The following is a 26,303-nucleotide window of genomic DNA, read 5'->3' as shown; positions in this document are numbered from 1 at the left end:
AGAAAGCCTTTGGATTTTGCACACAAACGTACATTTTATTGTATAAATTCTCTGGTAACGGTGTGACTGTTGCCAACGCGCAGGAAATTCAGAGGAGGGCGCTGTCAATGCGATGTTCAAAGAGGACCCGGAAGTAACATAGGAATGTTGTGTGGAAATGGGCGGGGACAGAAGGTTGGTTTTTGGAAGTGAAACTGTAAGTCAACACGAGTAATTGTCTGTGTCAATCAGAGGTAGCTACAAATATATCGCCGACAGTATGGCCGCACTGCGCAATAAATCTGACCAAGAAATCAAGGATCTGCTGGATGAGTATGGCATTAAGCATGGGCCTGTCGTTGGTAAGTCAATCTTTGATTTGTTTGAATTAGCTCACGTTAAGCTAAGCTTTACCCAGCCCTGTCCGACTACACTCCACGATTTACTATGGAGTTGAGCGTTGACGAGTGTGGGCGGACTGCAGCTCCGACTTCACAGAAAATGAAAGAATGACACGCATTTACACAGTTGAAATCCCTATTTTTTTGTTGTTGTTGGTGTATAAAAACTTAATTTTATGTGACATCAGAGCTCCAGTCCTCCCACACTAGTTGTATTATACATATGTTTTTATTGCCGCGAAAGCCATCGTTAATCATGGCGTGTAGTTGGCTAGGCCAGCCTATGTTTTAAAGTTACAATACATGGGCTGGGTATGCTTAGTTTAGCTAACGTTTGCTAGTTATTTTAGTTACAAATTCCTAGTCTGAGTAGGCCTGCTTAATAGACTAACTTAGATGTCTATGACCAGACAGTCTCAAATGTACTGATGATATTCTAATAGTCATGTAACTATGGTTTTAAATTGCATTACTGAGCCACATCTAACATTTCTGCATTGTAGACACTACAAGACCACTGTATGAGAAGAAGCTGAAAGAAGCCATGGCCAAAGCCAATGTCAAGGTGACAAAACCATCCCCAGACAGAACCTTCTACAGAGAGGACCGTAAGTTAGACATGCATGATAACACAAGGCTGCTTTATGCATATCAACCATTAGACTGAACTAAGCTCTCGACAGGCGCAGCGGTCTAAGGAACTGCATCGCAGTGCTAGAGGTGTCACTACAGACCCTGGTTCGATCCCGGGCTGTATCACAACCGGCCGTGATCACGAGTCCCATAAGGCGGCACACAATTGGCCCAGCGTCGCCCTGGATAGGGTTTGGCCGGTTTTAGGCCGCCATTGTAAAGAAGAATTTGTTCCTAACTGACTTGCCTAGTTAAATAAAGGTTGAATAAAAATGTAAATAAGAAAGTGGAACTCGGTAATGTTAGTTTACTTTTGTTTCTTAATTTCAGAGGAAGAAGTCACCTATGTCACCTACCAGACACCAGTAAGTATTGATTATTTTGTTTGCAGTTGCTTCTAGAACATGTCCTTTTGTTGACAGAATGTCTAATTAAGCAATGAGACACGAGTGCTTCTAGAACATGTCCTTTTGTTGACAGAATGTCTAATTAAGCAATGAGACACGAGTGCTTCTAGAACATGTCCTTTTGTTGACAGAATGTCTAATTAAGCAATGAGACACGAGTGCTTCTAGAACATGTCCTTTTGTTGACGGAATGTCTAATTAAGCAATGAGACACGAGTGCTTCTAGAACATGTCCTTTTGTTGACAGAATGTCTAATTAAGCAATGAGACACGAGGGGGCTGTGGTATACGGCCTATATCCCACGGATAAGGGTTGTTCTTAGGCACCTGGACACAGCCCTTAGCCGTGGTATATTGACCATATACCACAAACCCCTGAATTGCCTTATTGCTATTATAAACTGGTTAACAACACAATTAGGACAGTAAAAAATGCATTATTTTTCAGCCAATCAGTATTCAGGGCTTGAACCACCCAGTTTATAACCATCAATATTCTTCTGTTTCTCATATTTGCAGGTTAGAAGTGAGGGTCCTTCTGGAGATGGGAAACCCTACATGAGGTCAAGACCAGAGTACAGCGAGAGGGACCGGGTGGATGAGTATGTTTGCTTACAGATAGCTTTGCATTAGTAAATGTCATGTTATTCAGTGTTTTTGTGGTCAGTTGATTTAATGTGGACCAATACAACTAATCAAAGCTTTTCTCTCTCTCTCTCCTTTGCAGTAAACCCTATTCAAGACCAGAGTACAGTGAGAGGGACCGGGTGGATGAGTATGTTTGTTTACAGATAGCTTTGTAGTCAGTTGATTTAAAGTGGACCAATACAACCAATTAAAGCTTCTCTCTCTCCTTTGCAGTAAACCCTATTCAAGATCAAGACCAGAGTACAGCGAGAGGGACTGGGTGGATGAGTATGTTTGCTTACAGATAGCTTTGCATTAGTAAATATCATGTTATTCAGTGTTTGTGGTCAGTTGATTTAAAGTGGACCAATACAACTAATCAAAGCTTTTCTGTCTCTCTGTCTCCAGTAAACTCTATTCGAGATCAAGACCAGAATACAGCAGCGGAAGACCGTACATTGATGAGTAAGTCTAGTTTAGACAGATTTCACATTGTTCATGTATAACAAATGTTTTAATAGCCCGGTCCCAGATCTGTTGCGGTCTTGCCAAGTCCTATGGTCATTATTGTGCCGAAAACAACCAATACGAGCTGGCAATGCAGCATAAACCGATCTGAAACCAGGCTAATTGTTCAGAGATGTGATTTGTGCTTCTCTGACATGTATCCATCATTCATATACACTAGGTAGTCCACTGTTCCACTTGAATGTACCTAATGTACCTGTGGTACAGAGCATTCATGAAGTATTCAGACCCCTTTCCTTTTCCCACATTTTGTTACGTTACAGCCTTATACTAAAATGGATGAAATAAACTATTTCTCTTCACATCTACACACAATACCCCATAATGACAAAGTAAACAGGTTTCTCAGAATCTTTTGCAAATTCATAAAAAAATAAAATAAAAAAAACTTATTTACATAAGTATTCAGACCCTGTGCTATATGACTGGAAATTGAGCTCAGGTGCATCCTGTTTCCATTGATCATCCTTGAGATGTTTCTACAACTTGATTGGAGTCCACCTGTGGTAAATTCAATTGATTAGACATGATTTGGAAAGGAACACACCTGTCTATATAAGGTCCCACAGTTGACAGTTCATGTCCAATCAAAAACCAAGCCATGGGGTTGAAGGAATTGTCCATAGAGCTCCGAGACAGGATTGTATCGAGGCACAGATCTGGGGAAGGGTCGCAAAACATTTCCGCAGCATTTTTTTTTTTTTTTAAACCTTTATTTTACTAGGAAAGTCAGTTAAGAACAAATTCTTATTTTCAATGACTGCCTAGGAACAGGTGGGTTAACTGCCTTGTTCAGTGGCAGAACGACAGTTTTGTACCTTGTCAGCTCGGGGGTTTGAACCTGCAACCCTCCAGTCACCAGTCCAACGCTCCAACCACTAGGCTACTCCGCCATTGAAGGTCCCCAAGAACACAGGGGCCTCCATCATTCTTAAATGGATGAAGTTTGGAACCACCAAGACTCTTCTCCTTAGAGCTGGCCGCCCGGCCAAACTGAGCAATCGGGGGAGAAGGGCCGTGGTCAGGGAAGTGACCAAGAGCTCCAGAGTTTCTCCGTGGAGATGGGAGAACCTTCTAGAAGGACAACCATCTCTGTACTACTCACCAATCAGGCCTTTATGGTAGAGTGGCCAGACGGAAGCCACTCCTCCGTAAAAGGCTAATGTGAGCCCGCTTGGAGTTTGCCAAACGGCACAGAATGGCCTCTGACCTTGAGAAACAAGATTCTCTGGTCTGATGAACCTAAGATTGAACTCTTTGGCCTGAATGCCAAGCGTCACTCCGGGAGGAAACCTGACAATGAGTGGCCCAGCCAGAGCCAAAACCTCTGGAGACCTGAAAATAGCTGTGCAGTGACGCTCCCTATCCAACCTGACAGAGCTTGAGAGGAACTGCAGAGAAGAATGTGAGAAACTCCCCAAATACAGGTGTGCCAAGCTTGTAGCGACATACCCAAGAAGACTCGATGCTGTAGTCGCTTCCAAAGGTGCTTCAACAAAGTACTGAGTAAAGGGTCTGAATACTTATGTAAATGTGATATTTCCATTTAAAAAAATATATTTGCAAATATTTCTAAACCTGTTTTTGCTAGGTCATTATGGAGTATTGTGTGTAGATTGTTGAGTGAAAAACAATTTCATACATTTTTAGAATAAGGCTGTAACTTAACAAAATGTAGAAGGAGTCAAAGGGTCTGAATACTTTCCAAATGCCTTCAGAAAGTATCCCCACCCTTTGACCTTTTTCTCAGCCTTCATTTTAAAATAGATTCCATGGAGTCGTTGTCTCTGGCCTACACGCAATACTCCATAATGTACAAGTGGAATTATGTTTTGTAGAAATGTTTACGAATGAATACAAAATAAAGCTGAAATGTCTTGAGTCAATATAGTATTCAATCCTATAGTTATGTCAAGCCTAAAATGGTGCTTAACAGGCCACACGCATGGACTCTGTGGGTAATAATAGTGTTCGACATTTTTTTTTATGACTACTTCATCTCTGTACCTCACACATACAATTATCTGTAAGGCCTCTCAATCGAGTAGTACATTTGAAACACCTCACACATACAATTACCTGTAAAGGCCTCTCAAATAGAGTAGCCCATTTTGAAACACAGATTCGACCACAAAGACCAGGGAGGTTTTCCAATGCCTCGTAAAGAAAGGCATCGAACCTAAATGACGAGAGTGAAAAGACCGCCTGTACAGAATAACATTATTCCCGAAACATACATTGTGTTTGCAACAAAAGGCACTAAAGTAAAACTGCAACAACAACAAAAAGTAACCAAGAATTTTACTTCATGTCCTGAATGCAACGTGTTATGTTTGGGGCAAATCCAACACGTCAGAGTACCACTTTTTTATGGTTTTAAGCATGGTGGTAACTGCATCATATTATGGGTATGCTTGTCATTGGCATGAGAGTTGTTGTTTTTAAGGATAAAAAGAAACATAAAGCTAAGCACAGGCATTATCCTAGAGGAAAACCTGGTTCAGTCTGCTTTCCAACAGACACTGGGAGACATTCACCTTTCAGCAGGACAATAACCTTAAACACAAGGCCAAATCTGCACTGGAGTTGGTTACCAAGATGATATTGAATGTTCCTGAGTGGCCTAGTTGACTTTAAATCTACTTGAAAACCAATGGCAGGACCTGAAAATGGTCGCCGAGCAATGATTAATTACCAACTTCACAGAGCTTGAAAAAAAAAAAAATGTTTTTAAGTAAGCAAATTTTGTACAATTTCAAGGTTTGCAAAGCTCTTTCTTAGACTTACCCAGAACGACTCACGGCTGTAACCGCTGCTAAAGTATTGACTCGGGGGTGAATTCTTACGTAAATGAGATTTGCGCTTCATTTTCAATACATTTGCAAACGTGTAAAAAAATAATTTTTTTAAATACATTTTTAAAACATATCTAATATCTTGTCATTATGGGACATTGTGTGTGTAGATGGGTGAGAGGAAAAAGGAATCCATTTTGAATTTAGGCTGTAACACAACACAATGTGTAATGCGTCAAGGGGTGTAAATACTAACAGAAGGCTTTGTATACAAACAGACCTATCCCCCTAACTGAAGAGCCTGCTTTTACTATGTTGGTCTGATCACATGGATGAATGTAGTCATGTTTGAGACCTGTTTTCAGGCCCCATGTCTACAACACGCCGTCGTCATCCTACTCCAAACCAACGCCTGTGGTGAAGTCTGGAGGTGGCGTTGTGAAGAAGGAAAACACAACTAGTTCTGGGAGACTGATCCCTCTCTGGGTCCAGTTCCTGGTTTTCCTGATGCTAGCCGGGTTCCTCTACTTCATCTTCACTAACATGGAGTCTGCAGAGAGTAGCCCCTTTAACAGAATCCAATGATCAAAAATGTACAAATAAATGTCAATCTGGGATATGTTCTTTAGGCACGAAACGGTCCAAAATGGCGAAGTACTATTTGTTCTTGAGCTATAAGAATCGCTCGTTTTCTGATGGACAATGTTTTTTTTTAAATGTTTCATTTCGTGTGTCCTAATGAATATGACTCAGTTTTCATATTTTACAAATATATAAAGGCACTTCCCATGCCTGTTTTTCTTTTAACTCTTTTTGCATGTTTTTTAAGGTGACTTTGGGTTCTGGGAACTTTACTATTGGTGAAAGGAAAGCTGTAACATTTCCTCCTGTCTCAACTCCTTTGTAATGACTAGATGGTGATGTATAGTGTTCTGTTTATCAGAATTGCCTTGGGGTGCTTCTACTGTGGGTAACAGTACTATCTTCATCTTCACAAATGTAGAGAGCCCGCGGCCCACAGTAAATGTAGAGAGCCCGCGGCCCACAGTAAATGTAGAGAGCCCGCGGCCCACAGTAAATGGAGAGAGCCCGCGGCCCACAGTAAATGGAGAGAGCCCGCGGCCCACAGTAAATGGAGAGAGCTCGCGGCCCACAGTAAATGTATACGATACGGTCTATTTGGTATGATTTAGTAATGGCTATTTGTGTAAAGGTCCTGACAAAATGAGACATCTAGTTGCTTAGTCAGCCAGACGTAGTATCCTCACATTCTCTCTGCATTCTTGGGGATATACTGTACTACAAAGCAGTACTGTAGCTTGAAATGGGTACGGGGTCTAATTGACTCAACAACCAAAAACACATCTAAGTTTAACTGGAAAATCTCTAGTTATTTCTGGAAGTTAGCTGGCAAACTCATGGATCCTGCATTGTAGTATACCCCTCAGGAGAACCCCGGCCCACCTGGCGCTAAAGTTCTAAATGACATTACAACACTCTCAATGACATTACAAAACTCTAAATGACGTTACAAAACTCTAAATGGCGTTTTAAAGTTCTAAATAACGTTACAAAATTCTAAATGACGTTTTAAAGTTCTAAATGACTATACAAAATTCTAAATGACATTAAAGTTGTAAACAGATCCATAGCCCCCCCCCCCCCCCCCCATTTAATTGTGGGGGACAATACAGTTCTAAATGAAGTACCGTAGCATTTTGAACTGTTGATGATTTCTGTCCATACATTTATAGAACTGTAATTGCTGTGGTCGGTGTATCGTCATTTTAAATGTAATGTGAGTTGTGGTTTTGTTAGATGTACTCATGCTACTGCTTCTTTTTAGTTTTCTACACCAGTATCATTTTGTAACAAAGTAACTTTTTAAAGTTTTCAGACACTTGTCTGTTTTATCAGAGGAGATCACTTTGGTCACACAATAATGTTTATAAGCACAGGCTGTGTCCTATATAAGCAATAGGATGCCATTTTGGACAGACCCAGTTTACAAATGAAAATAACTTCAGCAGGACAGCAACTGTTCAGATATACTATTTTGTATCCAGCCATTGAGTCATTCATAGGATTCTCCAACTTTAAAAATAAATGTTTTTATATCAATTTGTCTGCTATTTCTTTATTTAATTTGAGGTTAGTAGTATTAACTAGTAGAAGATCTAACTTGTGATAACAGAATGGAAGAAATCCTTTTTTCTTTGTGTTTAAAGGAATTCTAAATTCCTCTGTATTATTTCCCCAATCAGAATTAATTACTCTGTCAATGCATTCTATGGGATTGTAAGACCCAATATTTTTATAAGAAATGGACAGAGCCCCGGTCTTAAAAGTCAGGTAACAGCGTTTAATTCAAGAGAGTACTGACCCAAAATACAAAGAACATTACATTTTAAAGAGAAGATTAAAATGACGTCATCAGTTCTCACACTTTCTCCGATCCACACAATAGTCTTCAGGTCTGGAGATTGTCTTCTACTCCCCTCATAAAACAAACATTCCAATCTGTCTAAAAGATATACCATCCCACTTCCTTAAACCCGCAAGGTACAGACAATTCATTCGTTTTAACAACATTTTCAGTCCTAGTTTAACTAAAAACCCATACATTTCGTACCACAACATAATAGTATTAAAATAAATGGTTCTAATTTAAATGTATACATAATTAATAATTTCAACTATCATTTCCTCCAACACTTTGTCATTTGTTCCCAGCTCCACAGTGAATAGAACTTAGTGATATCGGTGAATGTGGTAATTCATAACCGAGTGAAATATAAAACCCCAATAGATTCTAGATACTACAGAGGGCATACGGGTCTCTCTGAGATGGAAGTCCCAACGGGTCTCTCTCTGAGATGGACGTCCCAACGGGTCTCTCTCTGAGATTTTATTGATTTATTTTACCTTTATTTAACTAGACAAGTCAGTTAAGAACATATTCTTATTTTCAATGACAGCCTAGGAACAGTGGGTTAACTGCCTGTTCAGGGGCAGAACGACAGATTTGTACCTTGTCAGCTCAGGGGTTTGAACTTGCAACCTTCCGGTTACTAGTCTAATGCTCTAACCACTAGGCTACCCTGACGTCCCAACGGGTCTCAAAGCCATCTTTCCAAATGGAGCAAAGCCTGGGCATCCGAGGCAACGTCACAACTATCAGTAAGATGGTCCCAGATCTGTTCGTGCTTCCTTTCCAACTCCTATAGCTGCAATATTAGACATTTCTCTTAACCATAGATCACAATCTGTAAAAGCAAGAATTAATTATCCTTGATGTTGTCCCCTGTTAATTTACAGTGCTGTCTTTTAATAAAACAAAATTAATTAGATGAATTGTGTAAACACATTAACAAGAAACCTAAATTATGTTTCACAGTCAAACTTAAAGTCTTAGTACCAGTATCAAACTTCTAGCCTGGTCCCAGATCTGTTTGTGCCGTCTTACCCACTTCTGTTGTTATTGTCTCACCAACAGTGGCAAGTCAGCACAAACAGACCTGAGACCAGTCTATCAAACTACTCCATTCAGAAGCAGAGCCGACAAACCTAAGTGAATCTTTCTTCAGTCCAATAAGTGTCCACTGTTCTCTTGTTGACCATCAAGTCTTATTCAACCATCATTTAAAGGCCCAACCATACATTTAAAATGTGCTTTTCCTGTGTTTTATATATATATATATATATATATTTCCACTTTGAGATGGCCTGAAATTTCAGCCTGTTTTTGGTGGGATGTAGATTTGACCTGCCTGGTGGCATCACTAGGCGGTATATTAGTTAAAACTAATAACTAGTCCCATTTACTACACTCAGACCACTCCCAGACAGTCCTAGAAAAATGATTGCTTGAGAAATTCTTTGCAAAATAAGCTATTTTTTTGTTTATTTTTGATCATTTTATTTGAAAACAATCACAGTAAAGTACTTCATTTTTACACAGAAATGATTTGAGAGATAAAAACCGCTACATTGGATATTTTAAATCATTGGAACACAGTGTTCTATTTCATGTCCATAATTGTCAGTTGTAGCTGGCCTGAGAACTGGTCCAGAAAGGCCAATGTGTCCAGAAAGGGTCATTATAGTCAATGCCCTTTTCATAGTTGATTGTAGTGTTTATTACAGTGTACCTGGTATATAGACGATGACCTAACAATTACTGTACCTCTACCAAGTGCTGCTGTCATGTTCTAATGCAGGATTCTACCAGGTACTACTAGTAGATGCTGAGAGATTGAGGCATTTTCGTGTCGATGTCTCCTTCCTAGTGTTTTCGGATAACTTGGTCTTGTGTCTTCTCCACCTGTGCTCCAGAGCCATCCTTCAGGAAGGTTTGTCAGCTCAGGAATGTCTCTCCATGGTTCCATCTTTAATGGTTCTCTCAAAAACATAGCAACTGCCCAACTCACAATTTTATTGCTAAGGCAACGTAAGTGTTCTCCACACCTGTTGGTCAAATCAGACATGTAAATGGACGTGTCAGTGTGTTCATGGTTATATACAGGAGGATTCTTCTATATGACCTTGACAGTGGTAAGCGAAGACAACCAGGAATACAAACTGATGTGCTTTGTTTCACCATTGTTTCTATGCATATCAGTTTAGATTCTAGCAGGGTTAGGGTCAATTCCATTTCAATTCAGGAAGAACAATGAAATTCCTAATCTCTTCAATACTTTTTCAATGAGGAAAATGTGGAATTGGTTTAAATGGAACCCGACCCCAAACTTGGATTCTTGGCTAAAGCTAGGAGTGGGATTATACATGACAAGGACTCACAGGTTCTGGTCTCTCTCTCTAGCTCCGAGGGTTTCTTCTCCCTCTTGCAGAGCACTCTGGCAACGATGATGATGATGATGAGGAGCGCCACGAGGAAGGTCAGAGCAGACGCCAGCCAGCTGATCACCATAGGGCTCAACACTGGGTCTGGGTCTGGTGAGGGTGGACGCAAACACACATGGACAGACAATATGAGAAGTGATACTTTATATCTTCCAGGTCTGATGAGGGTGGACGCAACCAATGATGGACGCAAGCAAACATGAGTATATGTATGGCCACAACCCTGCTGGACAGACAGTCAGTATATGAGAGTATAAATAGTTTACATTAGAGTTTATCATTATAATTCATTACAACTAAACATCAACTCATCTACTTGTATAATCATCTGTGTTTCTTTCTCTGCATTAGAATCGATAAATAACCTTCACGACACCAATCCACAAGGCCTGAGGTGGTGCCCGAGTAGCCTGGCCTCACGACACCAATCCACAAGGCCTGAGGTGGTGCCCGAGTAGCCTGGCCTCATGACACCAATCCACAAGGCCTGAGGTGGTGCCCGAGTAGCCTGGCCTCATGACACCAATCCACAAGGCCTGAGGTGGTGCCCGAGTAGCCTGGCCTCACGACACCAATCCACAAGGCCTGAGGTGGTGCCCGAGTAGCCTGGCCTCACGACACCAATCCACAAGGCCTGAGGTGGTGCCCGAGTAGCCTGGCCTCATGACACCAATCCACAAGGCCTGAGGTGGTGCCCGAGTAGCCTGGCCTCATGACACCAATCCACAAGGCCTGAGGTGGTGCCCGAGTAGCCTGGCCTCACGACACCAATCCACAAGGCCTGAGGTGGTGCCCTAGTAGACTGGCCTCACGACACCAATCCACAAGGCCTGAGGTGGTGCCCTAGTAGACTGGCCTCACGACACCAATCCACAAGGCCTGAGGTGGTGCCCTAGTAGACTGGCCTCGTGACACCAATCCACAAGGCCTGAGGTGGTGCCCGAGTAGCCTGGTCTCATGACACCAATCCACAAGGGCTGAGGTGGTGCCCGAGTAGCCTGGTCTCATGACACCAATCCACAAGGCCTGAGGTGGTGCCCTAGTAGGCTGGCCTCAAATATGTTTGTGTTGTCTTGGCAACTCAACAACCATAGAAGTAGGTAAACATCACATATCCATCTGGGACCAGGCTACTGCCCTAGATGCTGACTAGCATGGCATCACCTCCGATGGACCAGACTACTGCCCTAGATGTTGACTAGCATGGCATCACTTCCGATGGACCAGACTACTGCCCTAGATGGTGATGCCATGCTAGTCAACTCCGATGGACCAGGCTACTGCCCTAGATGCTGACGAGTATGCCCTCACCTCTGATGGAGATAGGGAGCGGTTGGCTCTCCCGGGACATGAAGGTTCTCCCGCCCAGCTGGACCTTGTAGAGGCAGTAATAGTAGCCCTCGTTGGAGCGCTGTGCGTTTGAAAAGGTGAAGGTGACGAAGGGAGAGAGGGCAGGCAGCGACTGTCGCACCGTGCCATTGGAACGGATCAGACGCAGCTGGAAAGAACCTTAGTAAGGAAATAAGATAATATGACTAAATAGCTACATTTACAAAAAACTATGTACTGCTTGTTCTTGGCTCTACGGACCGGTTTTCCCGTGCACAGCTTAGCCCAAGACTAAAAAAGCTTGCCGACTGGAGAATCTCAATTGAAATTACCCCAAAACTAGGCAAATTGTAAAATGAATCGAATAAATGAATCAAGTTACCTCCAGGGTACTGCTGCTCGGTGGAGCAGGTGATGTTGAAGCTGTGACCTTTGATGACAGAGCCCGTGGGAGCCTCGATGGACGTGTTGTGCCAGTGCCGAGGGGTGTGCAGCTCCACTGGCGAGATGCGAGAGAAACAGGGGGTCGGGGATCAATTTGACCCCGTCATTGAGTTACAGAATAGATCCAAATTACAAAACAAGTCACAGTCGAGTCATTTTTTTGTTTCTGGAAAAGATGTCAGGACTTCAGACAATACCTTTACCTTTTGTCGTTTTGGTTAAGTGTTTAGTAAGGAGAACATGTTTTGTAAAGGGAGTGAAATGAGGCAGTACTACTATCTATCCTGCACATATGAACACTGGACTTTAGCGCATAGCGTAGCAAATCGCTTGGTTTTCTTCCATTATATAGCTAACTGAACAGGCCCCAGATAACTCACCCACAGTGATGTTGATAGAGTTGCTGGGTGGAGAGCGAAGCATGGAGGAGGGAGAGCTGCCCTTGATCCTGTACAGACAGCTGTAGCTGCCCTGGTGGGTAGCCTCCAGGTCTGACAGAGTCAGCTCCACCCTGGTCTGGGCAGAGTCCACCCTCTGAGTCACCAACGGGGTGGCTATGCCCCTCTTATACAGGTGGAAGTCATTCAGGTGGTGGCCCAGTAGCACGGTACAGCTGAAGCGAACCGCCTCCCCGGCAGAGAAGACAGTGTGAGGGGAGAGCAGGGACAGGGTGGGCATCAACAGTGTACCTGTCAGGGACAAAAGGTATGTTATATAGCCATTAGGATAGTTCCTAGCCACATACATTGTCTCAACAACAACAAAAATACCACAATCACACCACACATATATTATCAATTGTTAATCGTTACCATTGTTCATATGTATTCCAACATGGAAATGTTTTCTGTCCCATAACAAATCCTCACTATTATAGGTGTCCTTGTCTCCTGTAGCCTGGGGATCTGTTTAAACAGTTTAAACAGATCTGGTACCAGGCTATCCTCCTGGGCCTCAGTCTCACCTGAGCATTTCACCCCAGCGTCATTATTATGGGTGCAGGTGAGGTAACTGTGGAGGACCCTGGGACATCGCGTCAGGCTCGCCTCGTGGCCAGAGCACTGGACGTGCCTCAGCCAGATCTCTCTGGAGCCCCTGCCAAACGCAGCTCCACGGAGGGCGTTCTCAGCCAGCCCACAGCCCAGCTCCAGGCACACCACGTCAGCCTCCCTCAGGTCCCAGCCGTGGTCACACACCGTCCCCCACTGGTTTCTCTGGAGCACCTCCACACGCCCAGAACACTCACTGTCCCCATTGACGAGCCGGATGAACGACACGCCATCTGCAGAGGGTATCATTTTGAGCAATTCACCGTCTGCATCGACTCCATCCCAAGTAACAAGAGCACAGCCTGTATGGGAACAGCATAACGAAGAGAGGAAAACATTAGATCTATAACCGTGGAAATACTGCAGAGGAGTCATTGCTACAGTACAAAGCAATACCTTTACAGTAATGGTTATGACACTTGCTCATTACATCAAAAGAGCACATTGAAATACTAAAGCAAGTTCTAGAATGAACAAATTACAACATATAATCATCAGGCACAGAGCAAAAACATTTAAATCATCTCTGACCGAGCGTACAAAGGACAAGGAGAATCTTCAGCATCTTTGTCACCGTTCCATTCGAGAGATGATGATGATGACGGCTCGATGCGATTTTCTGGGGAACAGACTACTCAAAATGCACCGGACAATGGAGTCCTTCAACTTGACACCACTATAGCTGGCTGGTTAACAAGTTAAAGTATCGCGGTGCAAATACTAGCCGAATAATTTCGGTGTGCTTAGCTCGTACAACTGGCTATAGCATACCTACTGGCGTCAGCTAACTAGCTACATTCCTTCATACGTGTTTAGTCCGTCGCGGTCCTTCTTTTCTCATTTAATCACGGATATTTAACATTTTAAACGGAGAACACTACCCCTGTCGTTAAAATAAATGTCCATTTAATATCAAACTTTTTTTTTGAGAGAAGGCGAAGATGATGGTTAAAAACGCGCTAGCTAGCATGTTAGCTAACTAGCGAGCATATAGTTACTCTAGTTAGCTAATGGGGTGGATGGCGTAGCTATAGTTAACATTATAGATACAGTATTCTTTATCATCAATATATAATGACTTCAAGGCGTGAATCCTTTCAAACATATTATTATTTTTTGTTTACGAAAACTAGCTAGACACATGTCCGTGACGCGTTGTATTTACGTCATCACGTATGGAAGCGATTCCCAAACCTTCCATCACACACAGAGAGGAACCTGGAGAAGAGTCAGTCCCCTGAGCATGCTGGCCCTGGGGACTCTGTTCACAAACACACCTCCGGAGCCCCAGGACAGCAACACAATTAAAGCATAAGAAAACAAATAATTACTTGACACATTGGAAACAATTTAACAAAAACAAAAAAACGAGCAAACTGGAATGCTATTTGGCCCTAAATAGAGAGAAAGTACACAAGTGGCAAAATACCTGGCCACTGTGACTGACCAAAAATTAAGGAAAACTTGTGACTTTCCACAAAGTGACTCAGTGAGCCAGTCAGCGAGCATAGCCTTGCTATTGAGAGAGGCCTCTGTAGGCAGACCTGGCTCTCAAGATAAGGCAGGCCATGTGCGCACTGCCCACAAAATGAGGTGGAAACTGAGCTGCACTTCCTAACCTGCCAAATATATGACTGTATTAAAGACACATATTTCCCTCAGATTACTCAGATCCACAAAGAATTTGAAAACAAATCGAATTTTGATATACTCCCATATATATCCCATATATATTATGCCAAATACCACAGTGTGTCATCACTGCAGCAAGATTTTGTGACCTGTTGCCACAAGAAAAGGGCAACCGGTGAAGAACAACTGTAAATACAACCCACATTTATGTTAATACACATTCCCTTTAGTGATTCAATTATTATCACATTGTTTAAAAACTACAAAGCCATGATATGACATTTGAATTTCTCTATTCCTTTTCAACTTTTGTGAGTGTAATGTTTACTGTTCATTTCAGATTGTTTATTTCACTTTTCTTTATTATGTATTTATTTTTTGCTTTGGCAAATGTAAACATATGTTTTCCATGCCAATAAAGCCCCTTTTGAATTGAACTGTATGTTTTCCTCTGGCTTGTGACGATGGGTCTATTCATTACACCGATTATGTAGCGAAACGTTTCGTCTGTTGCCAAGTGGAAATGTTTCGCAATGAAAAAACAAGATTTTCTATTGGACAAATCCATGTAGGTACCTCCCCGTTTAGTTCTGTTTGCTCTGTTCACTTCCGTTTGGTTCTCAAACTGTAATTGTTTTCTGTTGCAATACGTAATGAATACACCCAATGACCATCCCACAAAAAAAAAAAATTTAAAGTGTGACCATCCTTCCATCCCACAGACAGAGGTCACTCATTCACCACTAGCTACCCTGCTACAATTTATCCATTTCATACTGTATGTCGAGGATGAAGCTACAGGTCAACACTGAGTATACAAAACGTTAAGAACACCTGCTCTTCCAATGACACAGGCAGACCAGGTGAATTCAGGTGAACGCTACGATCCCTTATTGACGTCACTTGTTAAATCCACTTCAAATCAGTGTAGAGATTAAGGGGAGGAGACTGGTTAAAGAACAGGTTTTAAGCCTTGAGACAACTGAGACTTGGATTGTGTCTGTGTGCCATTCAGAGGGTGAATGGGCAAGACAAACTATTTCAGTGCCTTTGAACAGGGTTATGGTAGTAAGTACCAGGCTCACCGGTTTGTGTCAATAACTGCAACATTGCAGTTTTTTAAAGTTTTTTTTACACTCAATGGTTTCCTGTGTGTATCAAGAATGGTCCACCACCCAAAGGACATCCACACAACTGTGGGAAGCGTCGGAGTCAACATTTGTCAGCATCCCTGTGGAACGCTTACAACCCATTTCGTTACACCCGCAATAACATCTGATAAATATGTGTATGTGACCAATATGATTTCATTGGAACACCTTGTAGAGCCCATGCCCTTATGAATTGAGGCTGTTCTTAGGGTGAAAGGGGGAGGTGTTCCTAATGTTTAGTATACTCAGTGTATACCTCAGTGGGACGAACCATTGCACAGGAAAGTAGCCCATCTTTGGTAGAAAGTAGTGACCCGTGTGCAGGTACTGTAGGTAAGGGTAGCCATATTGATGGATGAAAAATATCTTAGCAGAACAAACATTCTTGATGCTCCTTTGATACAGACAGTCCCCCACCAATCACTGAAAGAGCTTTGTCATCCCACTAATTCATTTGACTACATGAGTCAATTGCAGATAACAGGTTGTAAAAAAAATATATACAGCTAGTCAAATGACGACAGCATTCACATTCGTAAGTTCATAACTGAAACCAAAAGTCTCATATGCATTATAACCTTTCAACGCACCACACTGACTTTTCGAGGCTGAATCAGGTATTCGTTTCTTAAATGTCTCTGCATTTTATCGAGGTTTTTGGAGATATTCTCATATTTAATAATCATCTATTTATTTCTGTTAAATGTGAACAGGTTGAGAGCAGACTTGAGTGAAACCATGCAGAGAGAGACTCTGACGATCATTCTCCTTTTACTCTGTGGTAATTCTCCTTTTACTCTAATAGTATTGTGCATAAGGCTATTACAGTGATTACAATGTAACATTGGGCATAACGGCTTTATCTATTGTATCTGAATTATATTAAACATGGAGAAACTTTAACTGGTATGTGGTTGAGGTTTTGAACAGTGTTACTTTGCCATCTCAAACAGCACCAAATCTCCCTACTGTCACTCAAAAGTTAAAGAGAAAATGTTCATGAATGTTATTACCATGTTACACATATAACAAAGTCACTATTTCCTTCCTTCTCTAGCTGGGCTTCCAGGTGACTGTGGAGTAATCGAGTTTCCAGCACTCCATTCTGATATAACTGGTAAACAACAGTATCCTTATTTTTTATGACCTTTATTTAACCAGGCAAGTCAGTTAAGAACAAATTCTTGTTTTCAATGACGGCCTAGGAACAGTGGGTTAACTGCCTGTTCAGAGGCAGGAACGACAGATTTGTACCTTGTCAGCTCGGGGGTTTTGAACTCGCAACCTTCCAGTTACTAGTCCAACACTCTAACTGGGCTACCCTGGATGAGTGCCAGTCTGTTTCTAATGTGGGACCAGGCTATTCATTTTATTCCCCGTGTACACTAAAGCATATGCTAGTTTAATTCAATTGTGTTGTCATCAACCTGTTGATATATATATACATATATATTTCAGCCTGTATGAAAATGACATGTGCCAGGAGTATCAATGCCTGTGTGGACACACATGGACAGGCCCCCACAGAACAACTCAAAGGTGAGGAGAACAACATGTCAGATGTCTTGGTTATAATACATGTATACATCATGGATTAGATCATCTTGAGGTTGTATATATATCCTTTTTTTAAATTTTAATTTTACTAGGCAAGTCAGTTAAGGAACATTGGGTTAACTGCCTGTTCAGGGGCAGAACGACAGATTTGTACCTTGTCAGCTCGGGGATTCGAACTTGCAACCTTTCAGTTACTAGTCCAACGCTCTAACCACTAGGCTACCCTGCCGCCCCAAAATCCTGAAGTATATATGTCAGCCTCAAAGTCTTTTCATCATGCATTATCAAAACAACGATACACAATATAATAACACTATATTTATTTATTTTATTATTACATTTTTTTCTCTCCCCAAAATCAAAACTGGTCTTTTTTCAAACATTATTACTGCTAACCAACCTGTTTTTCTGTTGCAGGTTGTGTTGTCCACAAATGTAGGAAAATCACCAACCGCTGTGTAGATCAGTTCTTCCAACAGTATCTACCCCTGTTATGTGAGTTAAGTTCATTACAGTTTAGTATTAATTACAGTGAAATGATTCATTACAGTTTAATATCATTACAGTGAAATGATTCATTAGAGTTCAGTGTTATTACAGTGAAATGATTCATTACAGTTTAATATCATTACAGTGAAATGATTCACTACAGTTTAGTATTATTACAGTGAAATGATTCATTACAGTTCAGTGTTATTACAGTGAAATGATTCCCTCCTCTAACTATGTTGGACTGTGTTTTCTAGTGGCAAAAAATCCAAAAGTTGCCTCAATTGTTGAACCAAATACCGGTATGTGTCAAAAATGTTTCATTCTAATGACAATGGGTCTTTTAAGACAGGGACAGAAAAGATTCTAAACTGTAAGGGGATGTGAAATTCTTTCATTTGAATGAGTTCTCTGTTTGTGTCAACGTAGAGCTTTTCATGGCTGAAATGACAGATGCTTATCTTGAATGCTGGCTCGAGACGACAGACTCCGAAGTCGGAGGTGAGGCAATGTTCAGCATATTTATCTTTCCACCATAATTTGCAAATTAAATAAATAAAAAAATCCTACAATGTGATTTTTCTGGATTTTCATTCCTCATTTTGTCTGTCATAGTTGAAGTGTACCTATGATGAAAATTACAGGCCTCTCTCATCTTTTTAAGTGGGAGAACTTGCACAATTGGTGGCTGACTAAACTGACCACTGTATATACGTATATAACCTATCTGTTTTTAAGTGATGGTCTGTTTGTATAAAGTATACTGTATCTGTTGTTATGTACTGGTCTTTGTGTGTATATATATATATACATATACATATACATATATATATATATATACACACTGTATCTGCTTTGAAGTGATGGTCTGTTTGTATACAGTATACTGTATCTGTTGTTATGTACTGGTCTTTGTGTGTATATATATATACATATACATATATATACATATATACACACTGTATCTGCTTTGAAGTGATGGTCTGTTTGTATACAGTATACTGTATCTGTTGTTATGTACTGGTCTTTGTGTGTATATATATATACATATACATATACATATATATACATATATACACACTGTATCTGCTTTGAAGTGATGGTCTGTTTGTATACAGTACACTGTATCTGTTGTTATGTACTGGTCTTTGTGTGTATATATATATACATATACATATATATATATATACATATATACACACTGTATCTGCTTTGAAGTGATGGTCTGTTTGTATACAGTATACTGTATCTGTTGTTATGTACTGGTCTTTGTGTGTATATATATATATACATATACACATATATATATATATATATACATATATACACACTGTATCTGCTTTGAAGTGATGGTCTGTTTGTATACAGTACACTGTATCTGTTGTTAAGTGTGTTTTTGTACTCTATATTCGCCGAGGTGATCACTGATTACAGTCTTTCTCTTGCAGGTTGTCATATGGGCAGGCTCATTGATAAGGCACAGCCGTTTATTACCTCGTTCTTTGCATTGATCTTTGATGATCCAGGTCAGACTTATTATCGCCTTAAAAAAGTGATATTTCACATTTTAAGTTTTACCTCCTAGAGTGGTGTGGTGTTGATTCATCCCTACAGTTTTGAAGTCCATCCGCCTGCTATTTATCAAGTTGCTGAAGAGAAATGTGAAAATTAGTACCTAGACAACAAGGTATTCTATGAGTCCTTAGACAACAAGGTATTCTATAAGTACTTAGACAACAAGCTATTCTAAAAGTACTTAGACAGCAAGCTATTATATAAGTACATAGAGAACAAGCTATTCTATAAGTACTTAGACAACAAGCTATTCTATAAGTACATAGACAACAAGCTATTATATAAGGACTTAGACAACAAGGTATTCTATAAGTACTTAGACAACAAGCTATTCTATAAGTACATAGACAACAAGCTATTATATAAGTACTTAGACAACAAGGTATTCTATAAGTACTTGGACAACAAGCTGTTCTATAAGTACTTAGACAACAAGGTATTATATAAGTACTTAGATAACAAGGTATTCTGCAGGTACTTCGATAACAAGGTATTCTATGAGTACTTAGACAACAGGGTAGTCTATAAGTACTTAGATAACAAGGTATTCTGGGGGTACTTAGATAACAAGGTATTCTATAAGTACTTTGAAAACAAGGTATTATATAAGTACTTAGACAACAAGGTTTTCTATAAGTATTTAGACAGCAGTATTTTATACAAGTACTTAGACAACAAGACATTCTATGAATACTTAGACAACAAGGTATTCTATAATTTTCATATCAGTTAAATCTGATTGCTATATATTCCATATTTTCAGTTGCTGTGAGCTGTTGGCTCTACCATACTTTGAAAGGAATGGTAAGCTGCTCTGGTCAGCTAGATGACAACTACATCAAGGAACTGAGTAAGGCAGATATCATATAATTTATATCACTACACAATTGTATTTAAAAATGTTTACATAAATGTACACATACCAAATGTTCATGTACGTTGCCTTCAGAAAGTATTCATACCCCTGGACTTATTCCACATTTTGTTGTGTTACAGCCTGAATTCAAAATGGATTACATAGATTTTTTAAATTGTTAAAACATTTGTAGACGCACCTTCGGCAGTGATTACAGCTGTCTTCCTGGTTAAGAGTCTTCCTGGTTAAGAGTCTTCCTGGTTAAGAGTCTTCCTGGTTAAGAGTCTTCCTGGTTAAGTCTCTTTCTGGTTAAGAGTCTTCCTGGTTAAGAGTCTTCCTGGTTAAGAGTCTTCCTGGTTAAGAGTCTTCCTGGTTAAGAGTCTTCCTGGTTAAGAGTCTCCCTGGTTAAGAGTCTTCCTGGTTAAGAGACTTCCTGGTTAAGAGTCTTCCTGGTTAAGAGACTTCCTGGTTAAGAGTCTTCCTGGTTAAGAGTCTTCCTGGTTAAGAGTCTTCCTGGTTAAGTCTCTTCCTGGTTAAGAGTCTTCCTGGTTAAGAGTCTTCCTGGTTAAGAGTCTTCCTGGTTAAGAGTCTTCCTGGTTAAGAGTCTTCCTGGTTAAGAGTCTTCCTGGTTAAGTCTCTAAGATCTTTCCACACCTGGATTGTGAAACAGTTGCCCATTATTCTTTTCAAAATTCTTCAAGCAGTCAAATTTGTTGTTGATTATTTATAGACAACCCTTTTCAGGTCTCTGCCATAGATCTTCAAGTAGATTTAAGTCAAAAAACGGTAACTCGGCCACTCAGGAACATTAAGTCTTCTTGGTAAGCAACTCCAGTGTTTTAGGTTATTATCCTGCTCAACGGTGAATTAATCTCCCAGTGTCTGGTGGAAAGCAGACTGAATGAGGTTTTCCTCTAAGATTTTGCCTGTGCTTAATTATTACAAGCATACCCATAACTTGATGCAGCCACCACTATGCTTGAAAATATGGAGAGTGGTACTCAGTAATGTGTTGTATTGGATTTGACCCAAACATAACACGTTGTATTCAAGACAAAAAGTTAATTGTTTTGCCACATTTTTTGCAGTTTTACTTTAGTGCCTTGTTGCAAACAGGATGCATGTTAAGGAATATTTTTATTCTGTTCAGGCTTCCTTCTTTTCACTCTGTCAATTAGGTTAGTATTGTGGAGTAACTACAGTGTTGTTGACCCATCCTCAGTTCTCCCATCACAGCCATTCAACTCTGTAACTGTTTTAAAATCACCATTGGCATCATGGTGAAATCCCTGAGTGGTTTCCTTCCTCTCTGGCAACTGAGTTAGGAAGGACGCCTGTATGTTTGTAGTGACTGGGTGTATTGATACACCATCAAAGTGTAATTAATAACTTCACCATGCTCAAAGGGATATTCATTGTCTGCTTTTTTTATACCTATCTACCAATAGGTTCCTTTCTTTAAGAGGCACTGGAAAAACCTCCCTGGTCTTTGTGGTTGAATCTGTGTTTGAAATTCTCATGCTCGACTGAGGGTCTTTATACAGTAGATAATTGTATGTGTGGGGTACAGAGATGAGGTAGTCATTCAAAAATCATGTTAAACACCATTAATATTATTGACTTCATGTAACTCGTGACTTGTTAAGCAAATTTTTACTCCTGAACTTATGTAGGCTTGCTATAACAAAGGGGTTGAATACTTATTGACTCAAGATATCACAGCTTAAAATGTTCAATGAATTTGTAAAAATCATGAAATAATATTGAAATCATTCCACTTTGACATAATGTGATGTGGGTAGGCCAGTGACACAACATCTCAATTGAATTAATTTTAAATTCAGGCTCTAACATATTAAAATGTGGGAAAAGCCGAGGGGTATGTGTCACATTCGTCATAACGAGGAGATCAAGGCGCAGCGTGCTATGAATACATTCTTTATTTACACAAAGAACACTAAACAAACTAACACAATAACAAAACGAACGTGAAGCTATAACACGAGTGCTGACATGCAACTACACTTAGACAATAACCCACAAAACCAAAAATGGTAAATGGCAACCTAAATATGATCCCCAATCAGAGACAACGATAAACAGCTGTCTCTGATTGGGAACCAATTCAGGCAACCATAGACCTACATATACCTAGACATACTAAAAACCCATAGATATACAAAAACCCTAGACAGGGAAAAAACACCTAGACAATACAAAAACTAAACCAACCACCCTCGTCACACCCTGACCTAACCAAAATAAAAAAGAAAACAAAGATAACTAAGGTCAGTGCGTGACAGTGTGAATACATTCTGAAGGCGCTGTAGATTCCCCTGAGTTTTTTGGCTCTTCTGTTGAATTTAGATTGGTTTCTGTCTGATTGTAAAACGACTGAGTACTCCACCAATTCTCTTTTTTTTCCCAACAGAAAAAAGGGCAGAGAGAGAGATGAAAGACAACATGTTACGTAAGTGAAATGACATTCTTTGTAATGACCGTGTTATTTTAAGTCTACAATCAGACATGGAATATGTCTTTAAGCATGGTCAAGTTAATAATTATGCTGTGGATGATACAGTGAGTGTACAAAACATTAAGGAACACCTGCTCTTTCCATGACGTAGACTGACCAGTTGAATCCAGGTGAAAGATATGATCCCTTATTGATGTCACTTGTTAAATCCACTTCAATCAGTGTAGACGAAGAGGAAGAGACAGGTTTAAAGAAGGATTTTTTAAGCCTCGAGTCAATTGAGACATGGATTGTGTATGTATGCCATTCAGAGGGTGAATGGGCAAGATAAATGTATTTCAGTTCTTTTTACCAGGATATGGTAGTAGTTGCCAGCCGCACCAGTTAGAGTTTTGAGCTTTGTGAGCACTATGGTGTTGAACGCTGAGCTCTCGTCAATTTGAGTCAACATGGGCCAGTATCCCTGTGGACTGCTTTCGAAACCCCTTGCCCCCACGGGCCTGGGGCCAGGGGCTTCAGCCCCGGTAAGGTGATGCATTAACCTGGCCCTGCTTGTAGAGTACATGCCCCTGGCAAATTGAGTCTGTTCTGATTAGGACAGTGTTCCTAATGTTTTGTCCACTCTGCGTATTTATTTAAGTCTGTGCTAATAGTTAAAGTTTTCAAATATTACTATTGTTGAAAGTTGTATCACTTCACCGCTTGTAAATTATGATGCGTATATTTTCACACATTTAAGTCGTCTCTTTCCAAGGGTGGAATCAGAAAGGTTTCTGTCTCTTTGTGGTAGGTTATATGACATGCATGAGCAAACCCATTCCAAACTGGAACTGGTGTAAAGGTCTCTTCGATGATCTTTTTGGTAAGTAATTATAGAGTAAAAAAAGACACACACACACACACAAAAAAAACAACAACATTAAGATGGCTAGAAATGAAGACCCCAGAAGACGGGGAGATGTAGTTTGAATACAATTAGTCTACCGGTCAGGGTGGCCTAGTGGTTAGAGTGGAGGGGCGGCAGGGTCGCCTAGTGGTTAGAGTGGAGGGGCGGCAGGGTAGCCTAGTGGTTAGAGTGGAGGGGCGGCAGGTAGCCTAGTGGTTAGAGTGGAGGGGCGGCAGGGTAGTCTAGTGGTTAGAGTGTAGAGGTGGCAGGTAGCCTAGTGGTTAGAGTGTAGAGGTGGCAGGTAGTCTAGTGGTTAGAGTGTAGAGGTGGCAGGGTAGCCTAGTGGTTAGAGTGTAGAGGTGGCAGGGTAGTCTAGTGGTTAGAGTGGAGGGGCGGCAGGTAGCCTAGTGGTTAGAGTGGAGGGGCGGCAGGTAGCCTAGTGGTTAGAGTGGAGGGGCGGCAGGGTAGCCTAGTGGTTAGAGTGGAGGGGCGGCAGGTAGCCTAGTGGTTAGAGTGGAGGGGCGGCAGGGTAGCCTAGTGGTTAGAGTGGAGGGGCGGCAGGGTAGCCTAGTGGTTAGAGTGTAGAGGTGGCAGGGTAGCCTAGTGGTTAGAGTGGAGGGGCGGCAGGGTAGTCTAGTGGTTAGAGTGTAGAGGTGGCAGGTAGTCTAGTGGTTAGAGTGGAGGGGCGGCAGGGTAGCCTAGTGGTTAGAGTGTAGAGGTGGCAGGGTAGCCTAGTGGTTAGAGTGGAGGGGCGGCAGGGTAGTCTAGTGGTTAGAGTGTAGAGGTGGCAGGTAGTCTAGTGGTTAGAGTGGAGGGGCGGCAGGGTAGTCTAGTGGTTAGAGTGGAGGGGCGGCAGGGTAGTCTAGTGGTTAGAGTGGAGGGGCGGCAGGGTAGCCTAGTGGTTAGAGTGGAGGGGCGGCAGGGTAGCCTAGTGGTTAGAGTGTAGAGGTGGCAGGGTAGCCTAGTGGTTAGAGTGGAGGGGCGGCAGGGTAGTCTAGTGGTTAGAGTGTAGAGGTGGCAGGTAGTCTAGTGGTTAGAGTGGAGGGGCGGCAGGGTAGTCTAGTGGTTAGAGTGGAGGGGCGGCAGGGTAGTCTAGTGGTTAGAGTGGAGGGGTGGCAGGGTAGCCTAGTGGTTAGAGTGGAGGGGCGGCAGGGTCGCCTAGTGGTTAGAGTGTAGAGGAGGCAGGTAGCCTAGTGGTTAGAGTGGAGGGGCGGCAGGGTCGCCTAGTGGTTAGAGTGTAGAGGAGGCAGGTAGCCTAGTGGTTAGAGTGGAGGGGCGGCAGGGTAGCCTTGTGGTTAGAGTGGAGGGGCGGCAGGGTAGCCTAGTGGTTAGAGTGGAGGGGCGGCAGGGTAGCCTAGTGGTTAGAGTGGAGGGGCGGCAGGGTAGCCTAGTGGTTAGAGCGTTGGACTAGTAACCGAAAGGTTGCAAGTTCGAATCCCCGAGCTGACAAGGTACAAATCTGTCGTTCTGCCCCTGAACAGGCAGTTAACCCACTGTTCCTAGGCCGTCATTGAAAATAAGAATTTGTTCTTAACTGACTTGCCTAGTAAAAAATGCGGTCTAATTTTTTTACTGTGGTTTTACTCTAGCTTCATCACCAAAGAGGAAACGACAGTACAAAGGTAAACAACTTGTCCTGTGCATGATAACTTCACGTTTAACAAGTCTTCCCTCGTCACTGAAACCGATCCCTTAAATCTTTTGATTTTTTTTCCCCCCTCAAGACTTCTTCATCTGTTCAATCCACGGTGGGATTACTGCAACAGCGAAATGCTAAAACTTGTTTTACGAGGTAATACTCTTTCTTATGAGGAAATGTATTACATTTTCCTTGTCAAAATGTATTAATTTGTGGGTTTTTTTTTAGGGTAATGTTGGGCATTTGCAGGTTTCCAAAGCAACAGGTGACCAGTGGAAACACGACAAAAAAAAAAAAAAGAATAACGTATTTTGAATGAATCATCCACAAACACAAGAGTTTGATTATACTTTGAAAATCATTATTTTGTTTTATCTTTAACATTTTGAAACTATTATATGTAAAGCACTAATACTGTCTTTTATTACATAGACAATGAATAAACATATAAATCACAATTAAATGTTCAACTTTGGATACAAAACACACATTGGATTGTTTTTCACTCCACAACTGTCACACCCTGACCATAGTTTATTTGTATGTTTCTATGTTTTGGTTGGTCAGGGTGTGATCTGAGTGGGCATTCTATGTTGGATGTCTTGTTTGTCTATTTCTATGTCTGGCCTGATATGGTTCTCAATCAGAGGCAGGTGTTAGTCATTGTCTCTGATTGGGAACCATATTTAGGTAGCCTGGGTTTCACTGTGCGTTTGTGGGTGATTGTTCCTGTCTTTGTGGCACCAGATAGGACTGTTTTGGTTTTTGCACGTTTCTTGTTTTGTAGTGTTTGTGTTTTAGTTGTTTTATTAAAACATGAATCTCAATAGCCACGCTGCATTTTGCCTCTCCTTCTCACCAAGAAAGCCGTTACAATGACTTTACAGTGTTTGCAACCCACTGTATTTAAAGTGTCCACAGTATTTTAGTGTTCACATTATTTTAGTGTCCACAGTATCTTACAGTGTCTAGAGTATTTTAGTGTCC

General features: G+C 41.2%; 3 protein-coding genes across 5 annotated transcripts; 2 read left to right on the top strand and 1 right to left on the bottom strand.

Moving 5' to 3' along the window:
• The first annotated feature begins 159 nt into the window (after positions 1–159).
• LOC135527716 (emerin-like) lies at positions 160–7,491 on the top strand. Of its 2 annotated transcripts, XM_064956231.1 has the most exons (8): positions 160–341; positions 884–988; positions 1,344–1,378; positions 1,940–2,022; positions 2,148–2,195; positions 2,282–2,335; positions 2,456–2,512; positions 5,736–7,491. In XM_064956231.1, exons 1-8 carry the CDS (start codon positions 260–262, stop codon positions 5,953–5,955), a joined length of 684 nt encoding a protein of 227 aa, XP_064812303.1. In that variant the 5' UTR covers positions 160–259; the 3' UTR covers positions 5,956–7,491. The 2 variants fall into 2 exon arrangements, with proteins under 2 accessions (XP_064812303.1, XP_064812304.1); XM_064956232.1 differs by lacking the exon at positions 2,282–2,335.
• A 220-nt stretch (positions 7,492–7,711) lies between these two features.
• si:ch211-150o23.3 (uncharacterized) lies at positions 7,712–14,574 on the bottom strand. Of its 2 annotated transcripts, none has more exons than XM_064956228.1 (7): positions 13,587–14,574; positions 12,971–13,357; positions 12,387–12,695; positions 11,945–12,061; positions 11,545–11,742; positions 10,171–10,323; positions 7,712–9,837 (listed from the first exon to the last, which is right to left on the bottom strand). In XM_064956228.1, exons 1-7 carry the CDS (start codon positions 13,618–13,620, stop codon positions 9,797–9,799), a joined length of 1,239 nt encoding a protein of 412 aa, XP_064812300.1. In that variant the 5' UTR covers positions 13,621–14,574; the 3' UTR covers positions 7,712–9,796. The 2 variants fall into 2 exon arrangements, with proteins under 2 accessions (XP_064812300.1, XP_064812301.1); XM_064956229.1 differs by having other exon boundaries at positions 13,596–14,573.
• A 1,779-nt stretch (positions 14,575–16,353) lies between these two features.
• On the top strand, positions 16,354–26,149 carry LOC135527714 (uncharacterized). Its single transcript, XM_064956227.1, has 14 exons — positions 16,354–16,455; positions 16,552–16,619; positions 16,896–16,955; positions 17,297–17,377; positions 17,813–17,890; positions 18,142–18,186; positions 18,314–18,385; positions 19,333–19,410; positions 20,223–20,309; positions 22,747–22,785; positions 23,582–23,653; positions 25,267–25,299; positions 25,402–25,469; positions 25,545–26,149. The coding sequence occupies exons 2-13, from the start codon at positions 16,577–16,579 to the stop codon at positions 25,452–25,454; spliced, it is 741 nt and encodes a 246-aa protein (XP_064812299.1). The 5' UTR covers positions 16,354–16,455; positions 16,552–16,576; the 3' UTR covers positions 25,455–25,469; positions 25,545–26,149.
• The last annotated feature ends 154 nt before the right edge of the window (positions 26,150–26,303 follow it).

Source organism: Oncorhynchus masou, chromosome 33, assembly GCF_036934945.1.
Source record: "Oncorhynchus masou masou isolate Uvic2021 chromosome 33, UVic_Omas_1.1, whole genome shotgun sequence".
NCBI lineage: Eukaryota > Metazoa > Chordata > Actinopteri > Salmoniformes > Salmonidae > Oncorhynchus > Oncorhynchus masou.
The sequence above is the reverse complement of the archived record's forward strand: the minus strand, read 5'-3'. Positions and strand labels throughout refer to the sequence as shown.

What these genes read in the sequence shown, in the direction of transcription:
- LOC135527716 (XM_064956231.1), top strand. Translation starts at nt 260, where the DNA reads ATGGCCGCACTGCGCAATAAATCTGACCAAGAAATCAAGGATCTGCTG. An exon ending in TAAGCATGGGCCTGTCGTTG is followed by an intron (nt 342 to 883) that starts GTAAGTCAATCT and finishes TCTGCATTGTAG; the next exon opens with ACACTACAAGACCACTGTAT. An exon ending in GAGAGGGACTGGGTGGATGA is followed by an intron (nt 2,336 to 2,455) that starts GTATGTTTGCTT and finishes CTCTGTCTCCAG; the next exon opens with TAAACTCTATTCGAGATCAA.
- si:ch211-150o23.3 (XM_064956228.1), bottom strand. Translation starts at nt 13,620, where the DNA reads ATGCTGAAGATTCTCCTTGTCCTTTGTACGCTCG. An exon ending in CGAGCAGCAGTACCCTGGAG is followed by an intron (nt 11,743 to 11,944) that starts GTAACTTGATTC and finishes TTCCTTACTAAG; the next exon opens with GTTCTTTCCAGCTGCGTCTG. An exon ending in GCTCCCTATCTCCATCAGAG is followed by an intron (nt 10,324 to 11,544) that starts GTGAGGGCATAC and finishes CACCCTCACCAG; the next exon opens with ACCCAGACCCAGTGTTGAGC.
- LOC135527714 (XM_064956227.1), top strand. Translation starts at nt 16,577, where the DNA reads ATGCAGAGAGAGACTCTGACGATCATTCTCCTTTTACTCTGTG. An exon ending in CCCCACAGAACAACTCAAAG is followed by an intron (nt 17,378 to 17,812) that starts GTGAGGAGAACA and finishes TTTCTGTTGCAG; the next exon opens with GTTGTGTTGTCCACAAATGT. An exon ending in GAGGAAACGACAGTACAAAG is followed by an intron (nt 25,300 to 25,401) that starts GTAAACAACTTG and finishes TCCCCCCTCAAG; the next exon opens with ACTTCTTCATCTGTTCAATC.